This window comes from Calidris pugnax, unplaced genomic scaffold (genome assembly GCF_001431845.1).
Source record: "Calidris pugnax isolate Ruff unplaced genomic scaffold, ASM143184v1 scaffold52, whole genome shotgun sequence".
NCBI lineage: Eukaryota > Metazoa > Chordata > Aves > Charadriiformes > Scolopacidae > Calidris > Calidris pugnax.
Window position 1 is genome coordinate 1,940,124 of NW_015090811.1, and position 18,420 is coordinate 1,958,543.

Genomic DNA, 18,420 nt, shown 5'->3' on the forward strand with positions numbered 1-18,420 from the left:
AAGCAAACCAATGATTTGCCAGTGATTCCTTACAGCACACGCACATATTTTCCTCCACATGCAAACTTCTTGCTTTGTTTTTACCACTTGAGAAACAACTCATTTATGTTGTCTTTTTTATTATTTATTCTGCTAGTGAAAATGGATTTTTTTCTTTACAGAAGTGAGTTCTAAGAGCACTAGGGCTCAGTTCCTCAGGAATGTCTGCCTCGCAGTCTTTCTCCTCCTCTAAAAGCTGCCATTAAGGCAAGCTAAATTCCACAGAATTCAGACCAATTGTACAGACTTCCCTTACTCTTTCAAAAGAAGGAAGGTAAAATGCAAATGCATTGCAGGCAATGTAAATGCGTATCTAACCAACTGCTTATTTTGATTTATCTCTTAATATAAAATACCAAGACTTTAGGCCACTATCCATGTGGATTTATAAAAATACTTGGTATGAGAACATTCTGATGACACAGACAAGACAGCAAAAAAATAAAAGATTGATGAGGATAAGAGGTTTGAGGTGGTTTCAGATCACCTACTGCTTCCCAGAGATTGGGGACGACATGTCCTGACAATGAGCGTACAGACAGACCAGCAAGGAGAATCATGTTTGTATTATGATTCAGCTGTGTATTGCAATTGCTATATCGTGCCTATATTGTGATTTTAGAACACTGCTGCATCACGCTTCTGAAAATTCCACATAACACCCCATATCAACAAATAAGTAAATTTACTATTAAACATTAAATGCTCTTCATGTGAAATATCTAAAAGAACCCAGTCAGAAAGCATTGCACTCTGACAAAGCCATAACATACAAATTAACATTAATTACAGTAACTTTCTTATCGCTCCATTTTCATCCTACCTGGTGCTATTAAGTGATGGATGCTGGATGTCCGTGTGACTGGTGCACTCCGACACTCCGGAGTTGGGCTCTCGCCTTTTCTATTGCTTTCTGAGGGATCTGGTTGGCTGCCCTTGGAGCTGGTTACAGGTTTATTGGGGCACAGAGACAAGGACTGGGTTTGACTGCTGCTCTTTGGTGGGCCATTCTGGGAACTTGACAATACACCCAACTTCTGGCTGCGCAATGTCAAGTTCTGAACCTGGGGGAAAGGAGCAAAAACATGAAAATAAAACAAACCGTAGAAACATCTATGACAAACATCCAGGCAAAAATAGCAAAAGAATGACATTTTGTAGTGCTTCTCATTCCACGTGATCACAATATGTCAGAAGTTAAAAATCTGGCTATCAAAGTATCTTTTAAGCCACAAAATTTGGAGAATAGTGATCTTGAATTACTTCAGCGATAAAGAAAATACAGGAAAGTCTTTTTTCTTATTGAACTTTTAAAAGGAATGGAAAATCTTCATTACATTAAATTTAAACTTGCATTTTTTTCCTCTTTTATTGTGCCTTCAAAGTGAATGACACAAAATTGGTTCACCTAACAAGCCCTGTGTGCCACTGAGACACTGCTAATCACTGATGAGCTTCTAAGCTTCTCCACTATTTCTACGTGGAAGACAATACCATGAGATCACTACACTGTACCTTCACAAACATCCTGGGTAAATGTAATATACACATCTATGTACATAACCAAATGCATTCTTTCTTATTAACTGGCATTGTCTACTTGCTTGGATTTGCTTATATGGTAAACAAAGACATTTCTCTAAACCCAGCTGACAGAAATCTCAAGGACATATTTAACACAAGGTAAAAAAAAATAAAAATGTTCCAGTGTTAAAACTTTTCCATTGCCTCACTGACTACAGATGAAATTGGATCTTTGCAATGTCACTGCTGCTATAGAAACTCCCAGACAGCCCAGGTTAACAGCAATAGGGCACTACTGAACCTTGAGAGGGCAGAGGAACGGCTTGAGCCTGGCAGGGTCACCAGAGCAGCTCATCTGACTGAATAATGCTCTATGGAAATTCTGGAAGGAACAGAAGGAAAGCTTTACCATGCCCTCTTATGAGGACCCAGTGATAAAAGCCTCAGTCTCACAGCCCAGCCTATAGCATACCGAAAGCGCAGTTCCCTTTAGACTCTCAGTCTCATAACATGCCATTTGCTTTGCTGAAAACTCAAACAAAAGGGGAAGAGCTCAACACGTGCTGAGAAAGTAACTGAAAACATACTTAAAGGAAGAGTTGCAAAGCTGCATCCAAGTGAAACTGAAAGCAAGGCTCCAGAAAAGGCTAAAACAAATCAGAAACACCATCAAGAAAAGAGCGCTAATGATCTCACTTTGAGGGCGTTAAGACCAGTGGCAAGGCTCCAGAAAAGGCACACCATCAAGAAAAGAGCGCTAATGCAACAAAGTCAGTGGCAGATGATCTCACTTTGAGGGCGTTAAGACCAGTACAAGAACATTCATTACAATGGACAAACAATGCCAAGGACTAGTACCTCCAACACTTGCCTACCACTCACAAGAAACTTTTGGAAAAGCCTGGGAAGAGCCAAGGTTTCAAATCACTAACGATAGCTAATGGCTTAAGTAATAGTTCTCAACAGGTCAGTTACCAAAATGAAGATACAACTATTCTCTCAACCTTCATTCAGAAGTTCTTACATGAGGCTGACCTCAGTATGAACAACAGTTCCAGGGAAATACATGGAAGCCCTGGTAAATACAACGAAGATTGTCCGAAGGTAAGTCCCATCTAAACATCTGTTGATCAATTCCATAGTATGGCTCAAATAAACAATTTATTGACCAACTTGTACTGTCTGTGATGAAAGTACCTCCACTCACAGTCAAGGGGAACACTGCACACTGAGTAACAAGCAACTATTCATGAGAGGAATACAATTGGTACAGTACTACAAACTGTAATAAAGAAGCAAATTAGTGAGCACACCAACATGCCCTTCTGGGGCCAAGGCAATAATAGGACTTTTGTAAAGGAGAGTCAGTGACTCACAAATCTATTGGAATCCTCTGAAGGGGACAACAAACATAAGGTCAGAGAACATTAAACTGGTATAATTTACTTGGATTTCTGAAAGATTTCTAAATAGGGTCCGTTTACTAAGGGCTTTTAAAACTGCTAAGACAAGAAGATCTTTCCTGAGAGCCCAAATTCATTGGATAAATGTTTGCTTTTCACAGCAGAAGACTGTGACAAAGATGTTCTGTAGACATTTCTGCTGTGCTGTGTGTTTTTTCCAGATGATACGCAAATATGTTGAGCAGTGAAAAGGTGATAAAAGCTGCTAACATGAAGTTATTCAAAGTAATAAAGAGTAGAGCTAAATATGAAGACCTGGAATGTCATATCCCAATTTTACATATACCATGATCACCTCTAAATGAGTGATCATAGTAAACAGAAGACACTGGAGTCATAGATAACCAGCACCCATTCGTAGTTTTTATAAGCAAGTAAAACTTAAGCACAGCATTTCCTTACTTGGCCCACTCAACTGGACATACCTTTAAAAAAATCTACAGAAGCTCACCTGAGTAGCTGCAGACTGACAGGAAGATGAGGAAGATGATGAAACAACAGGAATGTCAGACTGGACAGCAGCCACAGTGGTTGCAGGAGTAAAAATAAGCTGTTAAGCAAGAAAAAAAAAAATCTGATAAAAGACGGAAACTTTGAAAACATGTGAAGGAAACACAATATTTTAAAGAGATACATAAGCTACATGTAGCGATAAAAAAAATAAATCTGATAAAAGACTGAAACTTTGAAAATATGTGAAGGAAACACAATATTTTAAAGAGATAAAAAAATCTGATAAAAGACGGAAACTTTGAAAACATGTGAAGGAAACACAATATTTTAAAGAGAGACACATAAGCTACATGTAGCGATGTACGGCTTTTTTCCTTTCAGATGAACTTACTCAAAGAACAATCTGTCATGGTAGTCTAAGTAAATAAATTTAAAAGGTAGTAATGTAAAATAAATATAATAATGTAAAATATTTGTTCTGCATATTCGGAAAATTATCTTTCTCTCATATAAAGACAGACATATCATCTTTCCTACAAGTGTTTTAAAGAGGGCCTTTCCTTTAATATTATAAATTAGTGAAACAAATCCGGAAAAATATCTCTCTCTCATATAAAGACAGACATATCATCTTTCTTACAAGTGTTTTAAAGAGGGCCTTTCCTTTAATATTATAAATTAGTGAAACAAATCTAAAAAACATCAAGAGAGCAGCCCAATTTCTATAACGTGACAGAAAGAGAACTTAGAAGATCTTCCAATCTGTCAAAATGCTATTTAACAAGCAGAATTGTTTCACCAACTTTACCTAAGCTAATTAAGTTTCATAATGAGAACAGGTATACAACCGACCTGAAATTATTAACTCCCAGTGTACCTAACTGCCATTGCAACCAATATAGTAAAGACAAGCTTTATGGAAAGTTTTGAAGAGAGATCATTAGTCTTCCATGTTTTTTAAAGAGATTTTAAATGCAAGGAGTGGCTTTTGCTTCACTTATTGGGACCAGTTGCAATGTTGACCAGTGCATTGGAAAACAATCTGCCTTGAACATAGCCAGACTGTAGTCTGCCCTTCTACATGGTCAGAAAACACAGGAGCTCTTTTTCTATTTTTCCCATGTTTGATCAATTTAATAATTGTAGTACACCCAGGCTAAAAAAATACTTAAGCAAACTTCACCAGAAAACTACAGGGCAATCCTTTTAGTTCTAGATGTGTTTCAGAAGGTATATATTCACAAATTAGTGACTAAATTCTCAACGCTATTTGAAACTAAAGAAAAATATTTACAAATAATTTAAAGAAAAATATTTATAAATAATTTATAGAAACAAAATAAAACCTGAAACGGTCAAGAGTTTTTTTGGGGGAAGGGGGAAGAGATGACAACAAAGGACAGACCAAAATTAAGCTTAAGAACTGTAATCAAAACTCACCATTTGAGCTCGTAGGTACATCTGAGCCTGGCTTGCACTCAGGGTTGGAGAGGTGCTCCCCAGCAACATGGTCTGTTGGGTAATACTGCTGCTGGTGGTGTTGGAGGTCTGTGAACGGCTTATTATCTGTGCAGGTGTAGGAGAGGTGGAGAGGTTAATCTAAGGAAACAAAAATATTGCTTCTGTCATGGAAATTCATTCATCCTAGGGTCTAAAGCCAGAAAGCCTTTGACAAAAATGGCAGGGGCGGTTGAAACCTCTGAACTGTAAAGATATGAAAAATATATTGAGCCAATCATCATAAAACTGGATTCTGGCAAGATTATACATTTTCAATTTTTAACTGCAAGCAACCATCTAGCAGTAAATAATAATAAGCAGTTACGAGTATAAACAATGATATCATGACATCTGAAAAATATACCTCATAGAAATACACATTCACAGGACACATACCATGAGCTTGAAATATTTTAAGAAAAATACCTGAATTCTAATATTTAAGTATTTTTAAATGTTTATATTATCTGACTGGACTGATACCTTCTGTGATACTTGTTATACAACTTGATCGGGACACTTGTTTGTGCCGCCATACATGGACTTTGATTCCTCATTCTATATATGCACATTTATTGCACAACTGCTCTTTAGTATCTTCTCAAACAAAAGCTGTTGTGGTTTTGGTTTGGGGTTGGTTTTTTTTTCCTAACCAGTCTAACAGAGTTAAGTGCCCAGCTCTTTTTCATCACTTACTCAAAAGATTTCCTTGAAAAATCCCAGCCCAATTATTCTGTTGGTTTAACATCAGACATCTTTAAAGACTTCCCCTCCAAAATTTAATGAATGAATTTACTTCTAACAACCGTAAGCCAAAGCAATGCTATGAGAGCTTAAAAAAAATGTACAGTTAAACCACTGAAGCTATGCACTGAAGTCATGAACAGCTTGAGGGCATGATTAATAAGCAGGATGTCTGCAGGACTAACGAAGTCCTGCTCAAGACAACTGTAGAACTGTACATAAAAGACTGTGCAAATTACATATCTGAAGATGCCGCTTAAAGAAATACAGCATGAACCGAACACAGAGCTGCTAACAACTGAAACCTGAGGATGCATGATAAAAGATGATAATCAATAAAAGAATGAATGCTATAAACTTTTAATCAGTTTCATATATATATATATATATGATCATTGACTTGGATTCTTTAGATTTGGTGCTCTTTAATCACTGATACACAATTCCAATTTTAACCTACAATAATGCCCTGAATAAAGAAACTAATGTGAAAAATTCAATTAAAAAAAACACATAAGAGATGAAAGCTGAGGGAGTGACTCCTGCAGCGGTCTCAACAGTCACTAGTGCTTGTGAAGTGAGCAGCTGCCCCTCAGAGCACCCAGAGTGGGCTGGGACTGGGGAAGCCTCAAAGGCTGGCCAGCAATGATAGTGGCTGGCAGCACCCATCAGGATCGCTGGCAGAGGCTGGAAGTGCTGCCAACACTTCTTGGAGTCGTCATACTTCTATTTACTGCTTCTCTAATACTAATTTTAACCATACAGATTAAAATACTAAAATCTTTTGTGTTTTTCCGAGTAGTTAAATAATAACCAGGAGGGGTTGAGAATGGATGGAGGGCTTGGGTCAGTTACGTACCGAGGTCTGCGACATGCTTGACTGCTGAGTGACACTCCCAGTGGGGGAAGTACATTGCCTCCCACCTGACAGGCTTGCCTAAATAGCAAGAATACGTGTCAAACACTGAAACCAAAAAGTGTTTAAGTGATGTTCACATCATTGCATAAACCATCAGAAACATCCCTCTCTACCATTACCTTTGCTTTGAGCTAACAGTAAAAATGCCTTTATTCAGTAGAACTAGTTTTCAGCAGAGTGCCCCCTGTGCTAAGGAATGCTTTCTGCAACGTGCTAAATGCTCTTAATTCCTACCCAATTTCAGGCACTCAGGTTCTTGCTGATCAAGACTTGAAAAAAAAAAAACCAACAAAAAACTATCAGAGGTGAAGTCTATCAAACTGTTAATGATGGAGCTGACTGATCAGCTCACTCCCTAAGGTGCTCAGAACTTAAAATGAGGCATCATTATAAAGTGTCATCATTAAAGCTCACATCATAATTTTTATTATGATTAGAATCCTCTAAAAATAAAACCAACTTTATAAATGCTGTAAAGAACACGCTTATTCTAGAATGATAATTTATGTATGCACATCTAAGCATCTGTAACAGCTATTCCTGCCCTTCAGGTGAATACAGGGACAGTGAGAGTTAGATTTCTGTATTAACAGCCTGAATACCAAAACTTCTTTGCCTTTACCCATCTGATCGGGACACTTGTTTGTGCCGCCATACATGGACTTTGATTCCTCATTCTATATATGCACATTTATTGCACAACTGCTCTTTAGTATCTTCTCAAACAAAAGCTGTTGTGGTTTTGGTTTGGGGTTGGTTTTTTTTTCCTAACCAGTCTAACAGAGTTAAGTGCCCAGCTCTTTTTCATCACTTACTCAAAAGATTTCCTTGAAAAATCCCAGCCCAATTATTCTGTTGGTTTAACATCAGACATCTTTAAAGACTTCCCCTCCAAAATTTAATGAATGAATTTACTTCTAACAACCGTAAGCCAAAGCAATGCTATGAGAGCTTAAAAAAATGTACAGTTAAACCACTGAAGCTATGCACTGAAGTCATGAACAGCTTGAGGGCATGATTAATAAGCAGGATGTCTGCAGGACTAACGAAGTCCTGCTCAAGACAACTGTAGAACTGTACATAAAAGACTGTGCAAATTACATATCTGAAGATGCCGCTTAAAGAAATACAGCATGAACCGAACACAGAGCTGCTAACAACTGAAACCTGAGGATGCATGATAAAAGATGATAATCAATAAAAGAATGAATGCTATAAACTTTTAATCAGTTTCATATATATATATATATATGATCATTGACTTGGATTCTTTAGATTTGGTGCTCTTTAATCACTGATACACAATTCCAATTTTAACCTACAATAATGCCCTGAATAAAGAAACTAATGTGAAAAATTCAATTAAAAAAAACACATAAGAGATGAAAGCTGAGGGAGTGACTCCTGCAGCGGTCTCAACAGTCACTAGTGCTTGTGAAGTGAGCAGCTGCCCCTCAGAGCACCCAGAGTGGGCTGGGACTGGGGAAGTTCTGATTTTAACCTACAATAGTGCCCTGAATAAAGAAACTGATGTGAAAAATCCAATTAAAAAAAACACATAAGAGATGAAAGCTGAGGGAGTGACTCCTGCAGCGGTCTCAACAGTCACTAGTGCTTGTGAAGTGAGCAGCTGCCCCTCAGAGCACCCAGAGTGGGCTGGGACTGGGGAAGCCTCAAAGGCTGGCCAGCAATGATAGTGGCTGGCAGCACCCATCAGGATCGCTGGCAGAGGCTGGAAGTGCTGCCAACACTTCTTGGAGTCGTCATACTTCTATTTACTGCTTCTCTAATACTAATTTTAACCATACAGAATTCCAATTTTAACCTACAATAATGCCCTGAATAAAGAAACTAATGTGAAAAATTCAATTAAAAAAAACACATAAGAGATGAAAGCTGGATTCTTTAGATTTGGTGCTCTTTAATCACTGATACACAATTCCAATTTTAACCTACAATAATGCCCTGAATAAAGAAACTAATGTGAAAAATTCAATTAAAAAAAACACATAAGAGATGAAAGCTGAGGGAGTGACTCCTGCAGCGGTCTCAACAGTCACTAGTGCTTGTGAAGTGAGCAGCTGCCCCTCAGAGCACCCAGAGTGGGCTGGGACTGGGGAAGCCTCAAAGGCTGGCCAGCAATGATAGTGGCTGGCAGCACCCATCAGGATCGCTGGCAGAGGCTGGAAGTGCTGCCAACACTTCTTGGAGTCGTCATACTTCTATTTACTGCTTCTCTAATACTAATTTTAACCATACAGATTAAAATACTAAAATCTTTTGTGTTTTTCCGAGTAGTTAAATAATAACCAGGAGGGGTTGAGAATGGATGGAGGGCTTGGGTCAGTTACGTACCGAGGTCTGCGACATGCTTGACTGCTGAGTGACACTCCCAGTGGGGGAAGTACATTGCCTCCCACCTGACAGGCTTGCCTAAATAGCAAGAATACGTGTCAAACACTGAAACCAAAAAGTGTTTAAGTGATGTTCACATCATTGCATAAACCATCAGAAACATCCCTCTCTACCATTACCTTTGCTTTGAGCTAACAGTAAAAATGCCTTTATTCAGTAGAACTAGTTTTCAGCAGAGTGCCCCCTGTGCTAAGGAATGCTTTCTGCAACGTGCTAAATGCTCTTAATTCCTACCCAATTTCAGGCACTCAGGTTCTTGCTGATCAAGACTTGAAAAAAAAAAAACCAACAAAAAACTATCAGAGGTGAAGTCTATCAAACTGTTAATGATGGAGCTGACTGATCAGCTCACTCCCTAAGGTGCTCAGAACTTAAAATGAGGCATCATTATAAAGTGTCATCATTAAAGCTCACATCATAATTTTTATTATGATTAGAATCCTCTAAAAATAAAACCAACTTTATAAATGCTGTAAAGAACACCCTTATTCTAGAATGATAATTTATGTATGCACATCTAAGCATCTGTAACAGCTATTCCTGCCCTTCAGGTGAATACAGGGACAGTGAGATTTAGATTTCTGTATTAACAGCCTGAATACCAAAACTTCTTTGCCTTTACCCATCTGATTTTCTTTGCTGTGTCTCGGTAACTGTATAGGCACACACAAATCCATCACAAAAAAGTGGACAAACCAACATATTACCATGATCTAATGGAAAAGGTATAGAAGAAAAAGCCAGGAGCATAGAAGAGTCAGTCCCAGTTCTGACAACAAACAGCTGTATCCCTGAAGTCTTTAACTCTGTGTTAGCATTTCCATGTGTAAAATTGTTAACAACCACCTATCTCTGCAAGGCAGTACACTCAATCCAAGCTCGACTGAGGTCACATGAAATCTTTCTACTGCTTGACTTTTCAGAATGGGTCTCCTCCAGTGTTCACTAATGTTAAAAGCTGTACTTCAGAAATGAAATGTCATTTACTTCCTACATTTCCACACTCAGAATTGAAGTTGAATTTTGCCATTACTTATAATGCAGCCAGATGTGTGGCGAGATACCAGATGTTCATTATTTTTCTTTTATTTCACTAAGACACATTGCTATTCATTGCTTTCCCCATCAACTTTTAGAGGAAATCAGGGGATGAGGATTGAAGTAGTCTATTTTTAATATTTATTTTATTACTGTTTGATGATTTACATGATGCATTATAATGTATGCAATAAAGCATGGAATGGTCGCCTACTGGAGCATCTCTAACACCGGACAAAATCCTCCAAATAGTTTGGAGGAAGATACAATTTAAAATAATGAAGTCATTAGAATATAACAGTGAATTATTGTGAGGCTTTAAGCTCAGGCACTTAACCTGTTATTATGTTTGACAATGTAGTCCTACTCTAGAAAGTAGTACACCACATTTTTTTTTCAGCAATCTTCGCTCTCACCTGTGGTACAGTTGCCAGACTCTGAAATTGGGTACTGCTTAAGTGCTGCTGCTGCAAAGCAGCAGTTTGCAGCATGAGATGCTGCTGTTGGGCTGCATACATCTGCTGGAGGTACTGAGCAGCTGAGCTAGGAGGACGATGCAAGGCCTGCTGAATAACCTGTGACGAATCAGTAGGTAATTAATTACAATTACAAAGTACACACCACACTGACATGATGCTGAGGTTTACCTTTACAAGGAAATAAACCCAAATAAATTCTTTTCACACCCATTACATGATACTGAACTTGCTCCACCACTGTTCTCAACCAAGTCACAGAATATAGTCAATGTAAATATATTTAAGTTTTCAAGGAGAGCCTGACAGCTGACACAATACCACAACATTCAAGCCTCTTAGGTACTAGTCCACAAATCCTACATAAAAGTCTGCTTTTTGAAGGATCAGGATATTGTGGGAGAGGCTCAGTTACCAAACCCAACAGAATGGACCGTGCAGGGTTTGAGGAGACCTAATTTAAAGAACAGCAAGAGGGGGCTGGATCCAAAGCAGCAGGTACACACACAGATACCTCTGGATTCCTGTAGTCAATCTTGGTCAAACAGGTTTATTTTCTTTTATTTTGTAAAGTCCTATGTTAATAATCCATACCCTTAGGGAATGGTGAAAAAAACAAACTCTTTAGCATAGCTTTCCCCCTTCCCTTATTTGGGAGGCGAGCCTGTACCCTGCACTATTCTTAAGTTGTCTGTAAACAGTTATCTTCTGAAAACCAGCAAGTCAGACACTGCGAAGGAAGACAGCAATTAAGAATGGAAAGTTAACCCTGTGTAAAGTATCATGCAATGCCTGTATGTGAGAGCACCGTACGGGACAGGAAAGAATCTCTCCCAGCCCAGTACCTGGACGGCGTGTCGGTCAGAGCCGCTGTAGACAGAGATCTGGGGCAGCTGCGTCCGGGAGGTGGAGGTGGTGGTGATGGTTGTTGTGGATGCAGAACATGTTGTTGTGTTTGGTTCATTCTCCATATTGTGCAGTGTTCGTCCAGCCTGGCAGAAATGGAAATAAAAGCGGTTCACAAACAGAAGGCCAGTACACAGATTTTAAAAGCAAAAAAAAACCACTAAGCTTTGCTGAGATAGGACAATTTCCAAATGGATAAAGTTGTAGTATTTGTTATTACTTGATGGAATTTGTTTAGAGATGTGGTTACAATCTTCTAACATCCATCAAGAGTAGCAATAGGTGACCAATTTAGGAATACGTGCAAGATTTCCAGCAAGCTACACAGGAGAACTCCCATATCCCTCTTCATAGAATGGTTCTGGTTGGAAGGGACCTTAAAGATCATCCAGTTCCATCCCCCTGCCCTGGGCAGGGACACCTCCCACCAGACCAGGTTGCTCCAAGCCCCATCCAGCCTGGCCTTGAACCCCTCCAGGGATGGGGCAGCCACAGCTTCTCTGGGCAACCTGGGCCAGGCTCTCACCACCCTCACAGGAAAGAATTTCTTCCTGGTATCTAATCTAAATCTCCCTTCTTTCAGTTTAAAACTGTTACCCCTCCTCCTATCGCTACACTCTTCCCCACAGCACAGTGCTGGAACCTCTGGCTGATCATTCTGTACATAGAGCAAAACATGTTCTTGGCAAAAATCACGGGTGGCTGCTCTGTTTGGAAAGAGATGGAACAGATGTAGAGAAAAATGCTTTTACTTTTTACAGCAATACCTCACAAAATACAGCAAGAGCCAAGGAAGAAACTACTTAATTAAGCATCTCTGATTCCTCCCCAGACTTCCCTCTGTTGCAGAGTACAATCTCTTTCCCAAAACATCTCCCATTCAGTCTTTAAAACTGAATGAGTCGCATATCTAAATATATGAGGGGTGCTTACTTCAGTTTCTTTTTCAGTATTAGTATTATGATTAACAGGAAATAGAACAGTTGCTGTTTATTGCTTTTAAAGGGATGTTAAAAAAATGGGCGGGGAGGAGACGTGTTTCCTTCTTACATTAAAGAAGGGCTCAGAAAAATAAACATTGAGAGAGCCTCAATGTACTAGGAAAAAAGCAGTATTGCCAAGGGCTTAACAAACTGCCCACTGGATGCTGCATCAACCAGGAACATAATGAGGAGTAGTTTGAACTCCCACAGCTGAGAGCAGAACACAACACTGCCAGGCTCAAAACCTCTCAAAACACAACTAGTTTGCAAGTAGAGAACTGCACATGATGCTGTAGCTCCTGAGTACTTCGAATAAATAAACTTTTATAGATACATGCTCACCTAAGGACCTCACGCCCATCATTGTACTGTACACTTGCATATATTTTGCCATCAAAGAATATTCATGGCAGTAAAGCATGCTTTAAAAGCAGAGATCCCTTCTACTAGAACTGAAGAAAAAGAATAGGGCTTTGTTGTTAAAATTCAGATCTGCTGTGTGTTATTGATGCCATTTGTCCACCTATATTAGAGCACAAGGTAACACACATGGCTAACCACTTCAATTGGAATAAAAACAGCATCACTTCTGAAACCACTTTACATTAATTTCACATAATACTAATGAAAAGCACCTTAAAAAAAAAAATCTTGTCTCCTCCAGAGGACATTAAAAGCATATCAAAATATTTACACCTTCAACTTGTCTAGCTAGTTTTAGCAGAGAGTTATGCAATCAGCTAAATTAGCCTATGAAAACAACACTGGACGTTTTATTTCCTTCCTTCTCAGCCACGTTTTGGATGCATTATTAGTGATATGTGCAACGTATCCCACTCTACCAGCTACTCCACCAGAAGTTCACCCCATGAGAGCTGTTAATCCTTCAGCTGAAAGAAAGCATCTCATTTCCAGAAATAATTTTGCCATTCTGCTGCCACAGTGGAGGTACAGGGAAAGTAGGAAAGAGCTCCCAAACTTTTTAGCGGGGCCTGATGCTGAAGTACATCTCAGTTCCTCCCTCCTCTAGCAACTCTAAGATGCTTCCTTGCCCCCCTCTCAGTCCTATCACCAGGCAGCACAGCACCAACACGCAGAAACAGCGTGCCCTCTCCCGGCTGAAGGAGATACGAGGTCCTTCAACAGATGACACTTGTTAGAAACCTCCCCTCTCTCTATACGAGGAGTGGAATGTTTAAGGAAAAAGAGGAAATAGATAAAAAGTGGTTGTTTTTAGCAAGGAAACCAGGAATCCATTACAATTCAGCAAATCGATATTTTATGACAGAAAAAAAAAAAAAGCAATACAGGCTTCAAATCAAACTGCCTTTACAGCACAGCTTCCATTTAATTTTCAACGCTATATAGTGTACGTAGATCAATTGTAGTCATAAAAAACCCCTCAGACACAACTGAAGATAATAACCTGAAATTGTTCATTGAGCACACAACATTATCAAAGAGGCAAGACTTTTAACTTACAGTAAAATTAATTTTGTTAATTGTATGACAAAGTCCTCACAACGACATTGCCTGTGAGCAACTTTAACTCAAAAGAACCTTTAATGCAAAGGAAGTTTTAGAAAACGCACTAAACTTCAGCTTTAAACAACCACTACACGTTTAAGCAAGCCCAAAATACAAAGCACAACAGAAAACTACATTGAAAATAGGTATTTATTCAAGCAGCAAGAGAACACCACATAATTTCAAATAACGCTGTGCATAATGTAAGCATTCAGAAACTTTGTTTTCTTTATATTATTTGGTCAAAGCAAATGCCTAAAGTAACAAAATTTAGATTTAGAAAGTTTGACTTTTGGTAAACATCACGGTAATGACAAATACTGCTGACAACCCATAGTAGTAACTGGTATTTGAAAACAGGTTTGGTGTTCGGGTTTGTTTTGTTTTTTTTAACATACACAGCTTATTCTTACCCTTTCCATTCATGACCCCTCCCTGGGGTACAAGGTACCTCTCCATCAACTCCAAGGGTACAAAAACACAGAAAATAAATGAAAAGTCTAACTCCTACAGGCATTTCTGTATGTGAGTGAAGGCTCCCAAATTAACCCTCTCTCTTCACTCCACATACCGTGAAGGGAAACAGTGTAGGCCAACCCTACCCAAACCCTGGGGGTTTGTATTTTTGTTTTAAAAAAAAATAAATTTAAAACTATGCTCTGTGGAAATACGACCCACGCCACGCAGTGCAACTCGCCCTTGCGACCCCTCACGGATCGGCCCAGCCCGGGAGCCGCCGGGGCCCGGGGCGCTGAGGGAGCCCCCGGGCGGCTCCTCAGGCGGCGGCCAGGCCCCCTCAGCGGCCGCTCCCCACCGCAGGCCGGGCCCGCCGGGCTGACCCGTCCCCTCAGCTCCCCGCACCGGGCCGCGGCCTCGCCCAGCCCCTCCGACACAACCGGTAGCCGCGCTCCGGCCCAGCGCCACCGGAGAGGGAGGGAGATAGGGAGAGAAGGCGAGCGGGAGGGGAGGCACCCTCTCCCCGCGGGGGCCGGCCCGCCGCCGGGGCGCTGTCAGGGCGCGGGTCCCCGCCTACGCGCCCCGCCCCGCCGCGGCCTGGCCGGGGCCTTGCCGCTGCCGCTTCCCCTCCTCCGCGCGTCCCGCCGGGAGACTCGCCTCGGACAAGCCGCTCACTCCGCTTCCGCCATCTTCTCGCCTCCCTCAGGGGGAGGTGCCGCGCAGGCGCCTTGCACCCTCGCCGTTGCCGCCGCCGGCGGGCACGTGACGCCGCCCGCCGCCATCTTGTCGCTGGAGCGGGGCGTCGTCCGTGAAGTGAGGCCAGGCCCGGGGCTGGCAGCCGGTAGTCGGTACGGCGGGGCGTCCCGGGTCTCGGTTAGAGAGCGATTTGGATTCACATCAGCGCAGGGAGGCTGTGTCAGGGGGCAGCAGCCTGGCTGGGGTGAGGCGCCTGGCCTCCTGCAGGGCTGTGTGGCAGCAGGGATTTACTTCGTTTTTCCTGTGGAAGTGGTAGAGTTGAGCAATATTTTTCTAAGGCGTGTGGCAAATAAGCTTTGGTTATAGAATCACAGGATGGTTAGAGTTATAAGGGATCTTAAAGACCATCCAGTTCCAACCCCCTGCCCTGGGCAGGGACACCTCCCACCAGACCAGGTTGCTCCAAGCCCCATCCAGCCTGGCCTTGAACCCCTCCAGGGATGGGGCAGACACAGCTTCTCTGGGCAATCTCATCCTTTGGCTACAGTAGGAAAATGCAGGCTGCACTTGGGCCACAATAACCCCATGCAGCGCTACAGGCTTGGGGAAGTGTGGCTGGAAAGCTGCCTGGAAGAAAGAGACCTGGGGGTTCTAGTTGACAAACGGCTGAATATGAGCCGGCAGTGTGCCCAGGTGGCCAAGAAAGCCAATGGCATTCTGGCTTGTATCAAAAATAGTGTGACCAGCAGAAGTAGGGAGGTGATTGTGCCCCTGTACTCAGCACTGGTGAGGCCACACCTCGAGTATTGTGTCCAGTTTTGGGCACCTCAATACCAGAGAGATATCGAGGTGCTGGAGCGAGTGCAGAGGAGGGCAATGAAGCTGGTGAGGGGGCTGGAAAACAAATCGTATGAGGAGCGGCTGAGGGAGTTGAAACTGTTTAGTATGAGGAAGAGGAGGCTGAGGAGAGACCTCATCACTCTCTACAACTACTTGAAAGGACACTGTAGAGAGGTTGGTGCTGGTCTCTTCTCACAGGTAATTAGTGACAGAACGAGAGGGAACGGCTTCAAGCTCCAACAGGGTAGGTTTAGATTGAACATTAGGAAAGAATTTTTCACTGAAAGAGTGATAGGGCATTGGAACAGGCTGCCCAGGGAGGTGGTGGAGTCACCATCCCTGGCTGTGTTTAAGGGCCGTTTAGATGCAGTGCTAAGGGACATGGTGTAGGGGATGACCTTGTAGAGTAGGATAGGTGGTTGGACTCGATGATCCCAAGGGTCTCTTCCAACCTAGACGATTCTATGATTCTATGAATAGGTGCTGTTTTGGGAGGGCTGTTGGGAGGTCAGTCAGGGAAATATCTGCTCCTAGAGCTTTTCCACGTTGGCTGCTCAAGGATCTCAGCAGCTCCAGCCTGCATGCTTGTGGTGAACTTCTGATTTCTGTGAGGGATGTGAAACAGAAGAGTCTTTAGCCTTATTAACTTAGCTTTCAGTTTCTTCCTAGAGCATGTTGGCTTTTCAGCCTTTCCCTGCTTTTGGGAAGACCACCTCTCCCTCTAAACTGACCATAATTGATGAGAGTTGAATTAATTCCTGTCAGTAGGTGGTAGCAGCTGCTGCATATTACCTGGGATAGATGAGCAAAGCCCAACCTTTATAAAGACCACGTAAGCTTGAATCTTACATGGGACGTCTTGACAAATGTATGATTCAGTAGGAAAAAATAGGAATTTTTATCAGTTAAAAAAGAAAGAGATGTAGGGATAATGAAGACCAGTGCTGAAATACTCTTGGAGATCTAGTAGGAAATAGAAAACATGTTGGAAGTCCTAGTGTGAGATATAGAGGAGTTCAGCTCCAGCAAAAGGATATACAAAAAGGATGTGGGACTACACGGAAGCTGGGTGGAGCAAATAACTTTCTTCTGAGGAGAAAATAAACACCAACCAACCACTGCAGGAAGGTCAGGTAGTGTGAAAAAAAGTTCTGCGCTTTGTAAGCACACCTAAGTTAAACAGCAAATAGGGCTTTAAGTTATTTTATCACTGGTATGAGAAAGAACAAAGCGTGTGGATTGGGAAGTGCCGATCTCTGAGCACGGAAGAGCTGAACTCTGAGCTGCTCTGATAAAACATCCAGGTGCGATGCCGACTGGAATTGTTTTCACTGTAAGAGAAGGAAGCAAAGGTTCCCTATTTCTTAGGATTGACAGAAACATCTGTCTGTTCAGGAAGCGTTGGGCAATATAAATATGCGTTATCAAATAGGCAGAGCGGGAAGGAAATACTACTTGCAGTGATAAGGTGGTTTATGATTAACAGTTTTTAACATAATACCTTTCGGTAACCATCCCCGCTTACAGGAAAAGCATCCTTCTTGTTTCTTTCCTTAAAAGTTATCTTAGCCATTTGATATATGGTAATTAAAGCTTCACCTGAACTGAATATACCTGTGGGCAGTGCACACTGCGTGGATTCTTTTAAAATTCTTACAGAAAATATTTTAGCCGGCAGTTACAACAGAGGCGTGGATTGTTCCTGAGCAGCACGCTGCCGGCGCGATGCCTTTTGTGTTAAGACCCTGAATTCTTTGTGGCACCTCGCACACGGGGCTGGTGGTGACACAGCTGGCGGCGGGATCGCGGCACGAAGTTAATGGTGCAGGGAGAGGTGCCCAGGGCTGCTTTGGTCCTACCCAACGGCCCAGCGAGACCAGGCCGCGCTCCCACCGCTCAGCGGCGGCTCTCACGGAGCTCTGCAACCCTCGCACGGGTGGTGGTCCCGTTTGTACCTAAGTGAAACGGTGGGGGTCCTCCTCCTCCGCCCCTCTCCCGAGGGCGACTACCGGCTGCGGGCCTTCACCGCAGGCCGAAGGAGGCCGGGCGGACCCGGACCAGGACCCGCTCGCCCCGCCGCGCCGGCGCCAGAGCCGCGCTGCCGCCCGGCAGTCCCAGCGTGCCTTGCGGCGGGCCGTACCAAGTGCTGGGGAAAGGAGGGGCGGGGCCAACAAGGCGGCAGCTGGAGCCGCTTTCGCCACGGACTACCTTCCCCCCTCTTCCGCCTCGGTGTGGAGCGTTCCGCTCCGCAGGTGTGTGCGGGGAAGAGCCCACGTACCGCTGAGGGAGGGGGGATACACACGCAGACGAGGCGCAGCGCCTGCCCTCACTGGGCGGCAGAGCCGCTGACCGGCCTCTCCCGAAGCGGCTCCGCCTGATTACGGGGGCAGCGCCCGTGTTCCCGTCCCGCACGGCTCCGCGCTCCCTTCTTCCCCGTATCC

The 18,420-nt window shown here is 42.5% G+C and overlaps 1 protein-coding gene across 1 annotated transcript in view; it reads right to left on the reverse strand.

The window, feature by feature from the left end:
- Positions 1-17,444, reverse strand: part of PHC3 (polyhomeotic homolog 3 (Drosophila)) — a 38,586-nt gene extending 21,142 nt beyond the window's left edge. Inside the window, exons 1-8 of the mRNA XM_014938858.1 lie at positions 16,378-17,444; positions 15,101-15,440; positions 11,417-11,563; positions 10,512-10,670; positions 8,998-9,075; positions 4,920-5,078; positions 3,478-3,576; positions 863-1,103 (exon numbers count right to left, since the gene is read on the reverse strand). Coding sequence (XP_014794344.1) covers positions 863-1,103; positions 3,478-3,576; positions 4,920-5,078; positions 8,998-9,075; positions 10,512-10,670; positions 11,417-11,542 — 862 coding nt within the window. The 5' untranslated portion in view covers positions 11,543-11,563; positions 15,101-15,440; positions 16,378-17,444. The remainder of the gene's footprint in view (positions 1-862; positions 1,104-3,477; positions 3,577-4,919; positions 5,079-8,997; positions 9,076-10,511; positions 10,671-11,416; positions 11,564-15,100; positions 15,441-16,377) is intronic.
- Positions 17,445-18,420: the final 976 nt, after the last annotated feature.